General features: G+C 49.0%; 2 protein-coding genes across 2 annotated transcripts; one reads left to right on the top strand and one right to left on the bottom strand.

Annotated features, from left to right (window-relative positions):
* The first annotated feature begins 3,638 nt into the window (after positions 1-3,638).
* On the top strand, positions 3,639-5,417 carry LOC124684161 (leucine-rich repeat extensin-like protein 1). Its single transcript, XM_047218543.1, has one exon. It carries the CDS (start codon positions 3,639-3,641, stop codon positions 5,415-5,417), a length of 1,779 nt encoding a protein of 592 aa, XP_047074499.1.
* Positions 5,418-6,687: 1,270 nt separating this feature from the next.
* Positions 6,688-11,200, bottom strand: LOC124697807 (delta-aminolevulinic acid dehydratase, chloroplastic-like). The gene is made up of 13 exons (XM_047230348.1): positions 11,092-11,200; positions 10,598-10,874; positions 10,391-10,502; positions 10,237-10,310; positions 9,989-10,057; positions 9,825-9,908; positions 9,672-9,741; positions 8,470-8,525; positions 8,258-8,379; positions 8,084-8,155; positions 7,905-7,986; positions 7,742-7,819; positions 6,688-7,006 (listed from the first exon to the last, which is right to left on the bottom strand). Exons 2-13 carry the CDS (start codon positions 10,865-10,867, stop codon positions 6,842-6,844), a joined length of 1,254 nt encoding a protein of 417 aa, XP_047086304.1. The 5' UTR covers positions 10,868-10,874; positions 11,092-11,200; the 3' UTR covers positions 6,688-6,841.
* Positions 11,201-12,211: the final 1,011 nt, after the last annotated feature.

The raw sequence follows: 12,211 nt of genomic DNA, 5'->3' as shown, positions 1-12,211 counted from the left end.
TGGTTTACGTCTCAAAAAAAAGACTAGGCGGTTGGCTTGCCTCATGGCAAGTGGGGCCAGGCAACCGATGTGATGGATCGAGCTCCACATACGTACGATTAGCCATCATCTCTCTCGTAGCACCATTCCATGGTCCCTCTACACGATCCAACACTACATTGCATTGATCGCCTTGCCATGATCAAATGATGATAATGGGACAGTCGCATTTGATTCATCTGTCTGCAATCTCGCCGCTTGCAAGTTATTACAAGGACCAAGAAAACGCAAGACAAGTTGTTCGTTCGAAAATTCATAGCGAGCCGAGCAACAATCAATTCGATGGCTTATGAGCAATTTTACATCGGATTTATAAAAATACTCTTTTCATAGTCCATACCGGTTTATAGAGCTACTACGTACTCTCTCCGTCCCAAAATGTAAGGCGTCTAAGAATTGGTCAAAAGTCAAACTTTAATAACTTTAACCAAATATTTAGAAAAAAATATTTACATCTACAATATCGAATTGACATAATTAAGAAAATATACTTTATGCTGAATCTATTGATATTGATTTAGTGTTGTAAATGTTTATATTTTTGTGTATAAATTTGGTCAAATTTTAAAAATGTTGACTTTTGACTAATCTTAGACGCCTTACATTTTGGGATGGAGGGATTACAAATTTGGTCAACAAAATACGAGATATATGTCACAAAAATTATACCATTGTATTCGTATTTTTAATTTTTTTTTAATAATATAATTTTTGTGATATATATCTTGTATTTTCTTGACCAAATTAGTATTTTTTTTCTCAAAATACGTAATAATCCTATAAACCGGTATGGAGGGAGTAGCACTTTTTGAAAAAGATTACCCTATAGACTATAAGACTATAGAGACACATGGATATTAGCGTGGCCTCCCTAGGCCCGTAACGGTTTCCCTCCGAATTTTGGCTAAAATACTCAAAAACAAGCATGAATAAAATAGTTTAAGCTTTGAGACTTTGGTTTAGAAGCATCGATTCAAAAAATGTTTGAACAAGTCGTACCGGGGGTGCTAGCTGTGCCTTGAAATCCTCAAATAATCCACGAGTGCTCATCGTGCAAAGCCGCGTGCATCGGCCACTGCTACTTCAAGCTTATTTAAGTATTGCATACGATCGACTATCGATCGAAGCGCTTAGTGTAGATCTGGCCCCCAGTCGATTGATTGATCACAATATTGTGTGAAATTAGCAGTCATGATACTAGGAGAAAAGGCCCCGCCCGTGGAGTTCAAACAAGTTACTCAGTTGCTTTGTTCATGCAAAGATGGAAGTGACATCTCCTTTTTTCTTTTCTGACAGGAGTGACATTTTCTCTTTCTATTGGCATGCATGGAAGTAGAGCTATTATAAGTTAAATGCCATGGAAGTATCCAGTGAGTACTCATTTAGAAAAACTCTTACTAGAAATTTCTAAATAAATTATAAGTTTGACATTCGCCGAATCTCACTGGATACTTACATGGAAGTGACACTAGTACGATCAACGATGGATAAAACACAAGGAGATGCTACTAAGTGATTAGTCCCCTCCTTAATTTGCACGAATTGAGGTGATCAAAGTAGACGATTAAAAACCTTGAATAATTTATTTCCCGTGGCACATGATTTGTGAATATGTGTTGGAATAGGTCGTGGTTTCCTTTCCAATTGGCTGATGGCACATTTATCTTTATATTTGTTGGAAGTGGAAACGAATCCAGATTCCCTGAAATAAATATGAATGTAGATACCGTCAAAACAGATACAGGGAAAGCGGATGGTTGCCAGAACAAAGACCACCTTAAATCATGCAACAAAAAAATGGTTAGATTTGCTATGTCTCAACTGAGTTGGAATTTCTTAAGTCTCACTCTCACCCACAAAAAGGTGCTTCATTGCACTTCTGTGGCAGATATGTGAATTCCTGAACTGCAATTGCACTTTACTCAAGTGACTGAGTTAAGAAAATCTTGGGCGACTGAGACATAGGCAAACCCATAAAACAACTCAAGCAACTCAACTAAACCGACAAACTTGTTCCCCAACCCTAACACGATTGCTCGGTGTAATGGGGAGTACGGTATGGGTTGCTTAGGCAGTTCAGTTTTTTTTTTTTTGAACAAGGAAAGGTCCCGAAGGACCTAGGGCTTCATATTATCAGCGGTGAGGTACAAATTACAGATAAGGCCTAAAAGAACTGGGAAATTACAAACTGGCCCGTACAAAATGCACAGAGGACCTTGAAATAAAATGCAAAAGCGATCAGGTCCAGATCCTCCTTCACCGCGACGGATCTCGCCGGAGTCAACCTCTGCGTCGCCGGGGACGAAACCACTTGGGACGCAGAGGTGGGAGCTAACTCCGCCGAGATTGGAGAGCCTCCGAGCCGGCGAGCGCCTTGCGGAGGTTGTTGTTGCCTTGAGGGCGGCCTGTCGCCGCCGCACGAGGATGGAGGGGCCGCCCTTCGGCCAGGAAATCCGACGACAGAGGCGCCGTGGTAGTCCTCCAGTGGAGGGGCTGCCATTCAGCCATAGAATACGGCGACATCGGCGCCGTGGAGAACCTCCGAGAAGAAGCCGACGAGCTTCCCTGCTGCGGATCCGACAGCCAGGCAGACGCAGCAAGCAAGAACTCTTTTCTCTCGCCACCACGACGAGGAAGAAGAAGCAGCTTGCTGCTGCATCTGCAGCCACCAGATCCACCAAAGCCAGCCTTATTTATGGAGATCCTCATCTCCCTCCGCCGCCACACCTTCGGCTCCGACCGCCGGAGCTCCATGAGGTCGAGGAAGAAGACGCTTCGGTGCCAGATCTGGCTGCTCAAATCCACCACCTCCCTCCCGGCATCAACGCCAAACGCCACAACGGGACCAAGACTAAAGCTAATACTAGTAAAATACAGCCCGGCGCCATCTCCACTCCATCTCCGGCCGGCTATTCCGGCGGAGAGGAGGAGGGAGAGGCCCGGTGAGGAGGAGAGGAGGGGCAGGTACTGTAGCGGGCTTAGAGCGGTTTGGGGGAAAATGAGAGCGCCTATAGACGCAGTTCAGTTTGATAGTCGCATATTGGGCCTACTAGATTGGCCATCCTGAACAACCCTAATACGAAAACTCCACATTACTTGAAAAACAGAAATTCTACTTGTGTGACTGTTCCGTCGGATAACCTCGTGACGTCTCTGTGCCCGTTTTCGCAACACAATCCTTTCCCGGCTTCAAATCTTTGTTTTCGATTTTTCTGATTTCGTTTCTGTTTTTCCGCGGAAAAGTCATATAGTTCCATTCACATCTTTTTTTTTAATAGTGAATGTTCCATTCACATCTATCTCGTCCTCTACACGCACACATTGCGCATTGACTCTACGGCTACGGTCCGGGCCTCTATAAATCATGCAAACCCAGCACGGCCCGGCCCAGCTCGCGCACACTCTCTCTGCCTCGAGCTTCTCGCTCCGCGTTAACCCTCGCCATGTGATTCCTCTGCCACCCTCACTGCCAGCTGCCTCTCTCCATCACACTCCACGCTCCCTCACTCCCACTCCACCACCCCCGAGCTAAACCTCTCCTCCCCCACACCCATTCTGCCGCCGCCGCCGCCGCCAACCGCACTCCGCCGCGCGCGGCCATGACCGGCCGCCGCCACCACCTCCTCGCGCTGGCGCTCCTCGCCGCCGTCGCGCTCACCCCGGCCGCGTCCCAGCCAGGGCCATCTCCCTTCGACCCGCCAGCATCCTGGTCGTTCCCCAACCCGCGGCTCCGCGCCGCCTACATCGCGCTCCAGACCTGGCGCCGCACCGCCATCTTCTCCGACCCGACCAACTTCACCGCCAACTGGGCCGGCCCCAACGTCTGCGCCTACAACGGCGTCTACTGCGCGCCGCACCCGGCCGACGGCGCCATACTCGTCGTCGCCGGCCTCGACCTAAACCACGCCGACATCGCCGGCTTCCTCCCCCCAACCCTCCCGGCCGGCCTGCCCGACCTCGCCCTCCTCCACCTCAACTCCAACCGCTTCTGCGGGGTGCTCCCAGACACCTTCCTCCACCTGCGCCTCCTCCACGAGCTGGACATCAGCAACAACCGCTTCGTCGGCGCCTTCCCGGCCGTCGTCCTCGCCCTGCCCTCCCTCAAGTACCTCGACCTCCGCTTCAACGACTTCGAGGGCCCCATCCCGCCGGCGCTCTTCGACCGCCCGCTCGACGCCATCTTCCTCAACTCCAACCGCCTCACCCGCCCCATCCCGCCCAACCTCGGCAACTCCCCCGCCTCCGTCCTCGTCCTCGCCCACAACCGGCTCGGCGGCTGCATCCCCCCCAGCATCGGGCAGATGGCCGACACCCTCAACGAGATCGTCCTCATCGACGACGCCCTCACCGGGTGCGTACCGCCGCAGGTCGGCCTGCTCAGGAAGCTCACCGTCTTCGACGTCAGCGGCAACCGCCTCCAGGGCCCGCTCCCGCCCGCCGTCGCCGGCCTCGTCGCCGTCCGGGAGCTCAACGTCGGTCAGAACCTCCTCGAGGGCGCCGTGCCGCCCGCCGTCTGCGCGCTGCCCAGCCTCAGGAACTTCACCTACGTCGACAACTTCTTCAGTTTCCGCCCCGGGTGCCCCGTGGCCACGGCCGACGGCGCGTGGAACTGCATCCCTGGCGCTCCCGCCCAGCGGCCGCCTGCGCAGTGCACCGCCGTCGCTGCCAGCCCGTTCGACTGCAGCACGGCGCAATGCCAGGCACCGGCCACAGCAGTGCCAGTCCGTCCCCCGACCAGGCGCCCAGGCGGCCGGACGCCGCCCGCTCCAGTGGGAGGGCGTGCGCCACATCAGCGCCCGCCTACGCTGAGGCCGTCGACTCCCCCGCCACCACCGGGCTCGGGTACTCCATCCTACCCGTCACCTCCTGGCGGCTCCACAACGCCAGGATCCGCAGCGCCGCCACCACCGACCTCCGGCGAGAGCCCCGGGCACGCAATGCCGCCTTCATACACACCACCGTCCTCCGGCTACCAGCCGCCGTCTGCGTCCTCCCCGTCAGGCCAACCGGCGTCGCCGCCACCCGGGTACGTCACGCCGCCCACGGCGCCGCCAACCGCCCCGACACCATCCTCGCCGCTGCCGCTGCCCGCGCCGGGTCCCTGGACACCACCGCCACCTCCAAGCGGCGCCGGCGGCGCGCCACCCGGCGGAGCGGGAGGAACGCCGCCGTTCCCGCCAGTGCAGGGCGTGCGGTACTCGTCCCCACCACCGCCACCAGCAGCAGAGGTGCCGCCGGTCCACGGCGTGTCCTACGGGTCGCCGCCGCCGCCGCTGCTCCCGCCGGTCTACGGGATGTCGTACTCGTCCCCGCCACCGCCGGTCCATCCTGTCTACGGGGTGTCCTACGGGTCGCCGCCGCCACCGACGGGGCCGTAGAGCTAGCTAGGTAGTAGCAGTTGCTCGATGGATCGGATCGGCCGGTCGCCACCTCCGCGGCCGGACGCTCGTCGTGAACCAAGAACCAAGCCCCGTCAGTCAGTCAGTCAGTCGTCACCAGTACATCTCTCCCTCGATGTAGCTTCTGTCTTCTCCTTCAGAATTCTGTTCCCATTTTCTCTGTGTTATTCTATTATTATGTCGTTATTTGATCAGAATTATATTCCAAGACCGTGTGGTGGATTCTTTGATTCGTTTTTATGTTTCACTGTTTGATCAACGGTCATCAGCTCTAATCTGAATTTTGTTTCGCAATTAGTAGTCTTGTATCCTAGCTTCAGAAAATTTACAAGCTGGGGACTAGCCTCCCTCGGCAACTCCACGGGTGAACGATCAAAGCGAATAGCAGGCTGGAACTGGAACGCGTGGTGGCATATGCATAGGCGCATAGCACGATCGACGATCACATGCATTGCACGATGTTCCTCACATTCAAGCAGACACAATACTCATGCTGGCAGTACCGACGAAGTGATGAGCCATGAACAAGTGATGAAGCATTCACGCCATTGACGAACGAATGAACGAGGAGATGAGTAAATTGGAGCAGCTGGCAGCTGCGTTTGAATGAACTTGGAAGTCTCCTCCTTCCTCGGGTCGCCATTTTCATCGCCTCGACAGGTGCAGTGAATCTCGGGATGATATGACTGGCGAGTTTTCATTACTTATCTTTGGGGGCCCGTGATTTATTTCACGTGGGACGGAACGGGGGCGGATGGGGCCTAGTAATTGCTGAACCATCCGTTTCCCCTGCAACTGCAATTGCGAAACCTGCAGCCAGCTACCGGCGTTCACCATCCAGCACCTTCGTCAGATTTTATTTCTCCGATTACTCGAGATCCGATGCGTGTGTGTGCCCCAGTACGATTGCCACACACGCATTACTGCCTGAGTCGTTGCGATCTACTGTTGGGGCCTGTGCTGCATTTGCAGGATCGTTAGAATTTCTTAAATCATCGCTGTCCCATGAACCGATGAGGGGATCATGCTTGTGATGGGAGACTGTCGTGATACACGCTCATCATCAGTCAACACCAGCCTGATCGGATTGGGATTACAGCTCTTGCACATTCTTCATATTTCCATCATCTGTTTCTTGCTTTGTGTAGTTTCGTGTGAATGGATAAGCAGCAGAGTAATCAGCCAAATAATTTCAAGGTAGTAATCCAAAGATCACGGAACAGAATCATGTACTAGGGCGCCTCCATTCTTATCGGGAGAAAATTTGTACTTCTCAGTAAAAAAAATAAACTAGCAATCCTGTGCACAATTACGTATTAAAGTGCTTCAAGTCAAACGTCAAATGTGTTCCTCAACTTTACTACACCTTAATCACATTCCCACTCAACGGGGTTGACCCCGGCCTATCTCATGCCGCACAGCACGGTGGCGGCCTGGCGGGCGAAGTAGGTGAGGATGATGTCAGCGCCGGCGCGCCGCAGGCACATGAGCGACTCCATCATCACCTTCTCCTCGTCGATCATGTTCAGCGCACCGCCAGCTTTGATCATCGAGTACTCGCCAGACACCTGAATGACACAATGAAGCATCATTGTTTTGGTTGGTTGGTTCAGAACCCATGCATGCAGGATCAGGTGTTCAGTTGTTCAGAATCATGGCAGCAATGATTGACTATGTTCTAGTACTTGTATGCGTTCAAAAGGACGCCATGTTTCTCTGATTGTGAACTAGCAATAACAACTGGGAAAAGTAACATGATAAATATTCGGCGACGTTAAAATGACAAGAGAAAAACATACGGTTATGTTGATGTTAGCAAGGGAAAGCTACACCTAACAAGAAAAATTAAAGGGCCGAACGTGTAAGATAAAAAACCAGACTAAGGTCTAAGCATTTTCACCAATCTTGGGTGTGTGTCTGTATATTGGCAAAAACAATATCTGTTCCGCAGTCTAGAAAATGGACAGATATAGTCACAGTATAGCAAACGCATAGCGAGATAATAGTATTTCAGCAGCATACTGATCGAACCAACTGTCTATCATTGATGGAGATTTAATATCAGAAAAAATGAAGATGAAAGAATATTCTATGGTATTAATAAAAGCGGTGAAATGTGTTCTTCCGGGGCATGGGACGTGAATTATGATATACAGTTACAATGGCAATGCTAAAATGATCTTGTTGGTGATCACAGGTACATACTTACTACTGAAGAACTCATGCCTGGTTGTGCAGTCCCAGCTAGAATGGCAGAAAAGAGCATAACTTAACAGCAGTGTGGACAAGCAGAATGTACTAACCTGGTATGCAGCAATTGGCAGAGCAGAATTATCCCGGAGAAGACGGATGATATCCAAGTACGGCAATCCTGGTTTCACCTGTCAAAAGGGAACCATAGTTATAGAGCACCATACATACGAGACATCTTGGTGATATGACGCTGCATTAAAACAAGAGAATTACTAGAAGAATATCAGCGCCTTCTGCCTCGTCTGCAGCAGTTTCTAGGAGGGCTTCTCTGTAGTTAGCTGGGTTCATCTGATAACTTAAGAACGAAAAGGGAGAAAACATTTAGATGATAAGGAACTACTAAATTGTACACCAGATGGAAACAAATAGTAGCTTCAGTTTCAGATCCATACGTCTTTTTGTCTCCAAATCGTGGATTTGAATCTAAAGCTTCTCGGAATGGACCGTAAAACGAACTGGCATACCTGCATAAACGTATATCACAGATGCATCATTAAAAATGAAAATGTTAAGTGAATATAGGATAACAAAATTACAATGGTGCCAGGGATGAAATAGATGCTTACTTTGCGGTATACGACATAATGGAGACATCATTAAAACCCTCAGCATCCAAAGCAGAACGGATTGCCCCAACACGACCATCCATCATGTCGCTAGGACTGACTACATCAGCACCGGCACGTGCCTGTTTAGTTCGACAAACAATTTTGTGTCACTGAACACTTGCATACTCAACCATAAGAAACAAAACATAGTATCGAGGGAAAATATGGACCTGTGAAACTGCCTGTTTGCACAACTGGTAAACTGTTTCATCGTTCAAAATTACACCTATTAAGATGGAAACAAACTCACAGTTAGGGGAGAAAAGTTTGTACTACAGAACTTTTCCCTTGAGAAACTCCACAAAATATCTGGACCAACAATAGGAATGAAAATTGCTCTTTGTGTAATTCTATATTCCAAATATGAGAAGGATCATGGAACATCCAAATCACACCATGTAGTAGTTTGCGCTAACGGCTATCTCAGCAAGGGCTACAAAAAGCTATGCGAGCCAGCCGATTCCTGGTTTTGACACCAAGAAATAACCTACCCAATTGTAGGTAATTTCAAATGATTTGTGAAGTATCCAATGAGATCGTTGCATCAAAACGCATGCTGTGCAGCATCATGGGAGGAAAATGAAAAAAAAAAAGTTTCATGTCAAGTGGCAAAAACTTATGATTGACTGAGTTGTTGACTGCCTTTATTCTACACAATAGAATCTTAGGCTCCTACCCAGTAGTCAAGTGGCAGCTACCAATAACTGCCGGGAACTACAGTTTGGTACCTTGTTTAGAAAATCAAAGCAGGAGATGCACGGTGATGTCTTAAACCAGGAGTTTCGCAGATTCTACACAATAGCATCTCAGGCTCATAGCCAATGCCAAGTTTGATGCTACAAATAATCATCTAGAACTAGAATAATAGTCGCATGGCTGATTGCCTGTTTATTGTGCCAGTTTAGCAACTACAATAAGAACATGTATGGATGTCTTGAAACTCAGAGATTGGTAACACCACTTCTGAAGTACTCACTCTGTTCCGAATTATAAGATGGTTTGGATATTTCAATGTGGAGTACATACGGACTGAAATGAGTGATCGGACACACTGAAATGCATCTATATACATACGAATTCAGAAAAAGCTAAAACATCTTAACGGACTGACAGCTAACATTTTCTTATCGTATGAGCAATTCAGCATGCAAGAAGATCACATATCATGTAAATCTGATTATAAGGAGCGAAAGTTTTAGAGATTCCTATAAGAACATGTATGGATATGTCTTGAAACCCAGAGATTGGTAACACCATTTCTGAAGTAGCCAGCATATTTCTTATGTTATCACAATTCAGCATGCAAGAAGATCACATATTATGTAAATCTGATCCTAAGGAGCAAAAGATCAAATGTGCTCCTTTTTCTTACCATCTTCCCTCACAATGCCATCGTGACCATCAGATGAATAAGGGTCCAAAGCAACATCTGTGTAGACAATCTAAATCCACCACAGAATTATAAGCAAAGTTACTAACATTGATGCAAGCCACAATCAACTTTGGATTTGGGACACAAACTTACAATATCAGGGAACTTATCCTTGAGCAAGCGAATTGTCCGCGGAACCAAACCATTGTCATTGTATGCCTCCTCTCCTGTTGGAGTCTGGATGAACAAAGGGTAAAAGTCATTTTCAAGGCACAGTTACTAGTTGAGACAAATAGCTACTTATATTCGTCAAATACCTTCAATGCATCAGGAACCTTTGGAAAGAGCACAAAGCTGTTAACACCAACATCGCGTGCCTTGTATACCTGGATATAAGAGCAGTTGTTTGTACATCAGGTCTGACTATTGAGCTCTAACTAAGACTATTGGTCCAAACCACAAGGAAACAGACACATTCAGTACTCCAACAAATGCATCAAAAGTACATGACAAATCCAATGTTGATATCAGAAATAAATAGCCCAAGTCCTAGTACTCTCGATACCTCATCAAGAAGCCCGTGCTGCCATCCAAGCCTGAAGCACCCGGGCATAGCTCCAATAGGGGTATCCTCTTCCCCTGCAGAGCATCACCAAACGAAACTGAATATATGAACTTTCAAATGGTCCGATCTTCCAGCCAGTAAATTTCGTTACAACCTTCATGGATAAACAATGGGAGCACCAAATTAGCCGGCGATATGGTTGTCTCCTGGAACGCAGCCCTGAGAGCCGGCGACCTGCGGTTGCGACGAGGGCGCTTCGGCATGTCCTGAACACAGACACATCAAACAGGTCCACTATTCAGTTTTCTGCAATTCCACTGTAAAACAGAAGCAGACATTGCAAAACCCAGGAGCAGCTTACAAGAGGCCTGATCTGCGGGGTTCCCTCGGGGGCCTTGGGTCTAACAAAGGGCGCAGGGGCCGGGAATTTCCCGGCGACGGCGTCGGCCTCGCACTCCTCGATGCTCCTCCCCGACGGCGCCCTGACCTCCTGCTCGCTGCTGACCCTGACGGCCACGGAGCGCAGCCTCGGCCCGGTTCGCGGGACGGCGAAGCTGCTGCCGTGGCCGTGGCAGGTCGTCGCCTGGAGCATCTGGACCTTGGCCGCGGAGAAGGGGACGGTGGAAGCCATGGCCTACCTGCAAATTCGATCGAAATTGAGGTGTAGAATCTAAAGAACTGGTAAAGGATGGATCTTGACGGCTAGTGCGAGAGGCGGGCGGCTGAATTGAGCTGAGCTCTGGATTGGGGTTGGTCATTGGGGAGAGATTGGGGTCTGAATTTAGCTTGATGGGTTCAAGGGACGTCCAAATCTTGGAGACGAGGAGGACGGAGGTGGAGGAGAGGGAGACGTACCTGGAGGGTGGACGCTGGGGAAGAAGATGAGGCGAAGACGATGTGCCCTCAATCCCGATTGCGACGCCCACCTACTAACTGGCGGCTTCTCTGTCCCTTGCCTTGCCTCCCGCCCCGTGTAAATACCGAGAAAATTGACACGGCACGAGCTGAGTAGAACGCCTAAAAAATCCTCAAATCTTACGGGTGACCCTCCCGGCCAACTATTTTACTCATCTAACTCTTTTGTGTGTCGTCTTTTCCATGGGCGCTACACCTGGCCGAGTGGCGCCGTGCGACCGGCGCCACACTTCCATCCGACGTGGCGCCCTCGACGCTGAGATGTGCTCGAAACTGACGTGGCAGGATGTGTGGCGCCGCCCACATCGGCGCCACACTTTGAAAGTGTGGCGCCCGTGGCAAGGGCGCCACACATCCACTTATGATTGCACAAAACATATTGTAAGACAATTCTCTAGGGACTTAGCCGTTTTGGCGACCATGTTTCTGTGGCGCCGACGTCAAGGGCGTCACACTTCACTATGTGGCGCCGATGCTACGAACGCCACACAAACAGGCTCGCCAAAACGACTAAGGACTAAGCGTCCGGAGCCCCTGGATGTTTTCGGCATGTAAGTTGTGTAATGTCCCAGGTTTAGCGACGATCGAGGGGTAGATTTTAGAAAGGGATGTGCATTGCATAGTAAATTCTGGGGAAATTTCGCGCTTTTATACAAAAACTGCATCGAAGGGGGACAAGTTTCTCTCTCGACACCTTACAGGGTTAGGGTTTCGAGAGTGCGACAAACTTGCATCTCACTTCACTAGTTTAGGATTTTGAGAAGAGAGGGGAGAGTTTGCATGATTGAATTCTAAATAAAGTGACATGGTTGAATTCAAACCAATGATGAAATTGAACTTCAACTTTAAATATTAAATAATTACCCTAATATTGAATTGTGAGGAAATTCATTAAGTAAATAATAAATAATCAACAATATGAGCAATTAAAGTAAAGTAAAGCTCATTAGAGAAAAACCTTGAACTTTATTGATCATCACACAATTTACATTGTCATTACAATATTCATAAGAGAAAAGAAATGAATAATACAACATATTACAAGAATTGATCAAATAAG

Source organism: Lolium rigidum, chromosome 1, assembly GCF_022539505.1.
Source record: "Lolium rigidum isolate FL_2022 chromosome 1, APGP_CSIRO_Lrig_0.1, whole genome shotgun sequence".
NCBI lineage: Eukaryota > Viridiplantae > Streptophyta > Magnoliopsida > Poales > Poaceae > Lolium > Lolium rigidum.
This window is presented reverse-complemented; position numbering and strand designations above follow the sequence as displayed.

Bases quoted from the DNA above. Each gene is read 5' to 3' on its own strand.
- LOC124684161 (XM_047218543.1), top strand. From the start codon at position 3,639: ATGACCGGCCGCCGCCACCACCTCCTCGCGCTGGCGCTCCTCGCCGCC.
- LOC124697807 (XM_047230348.1), bottom strand. From the start codon at position 10,867: ATGGCTTCCACCGTCCCCTTCTCCGCGGCCAAGGTCCAGATGCTCCAG. The intron at 7,820-7,904 runs GTAATTCTCTTG...CCCTTTTGACAG, and splicing joins AAGGCGCTGATATTCTTCTA to GTGAAACCAGGATTGCCGTA. The intron at 7,007-7,741 runs GTTAGTACATTC...TGTGTCATTCAG, and splicing joins TGCCAATTGCTGCATACCAG to GTGTCTGGCGAGTACTCGAT.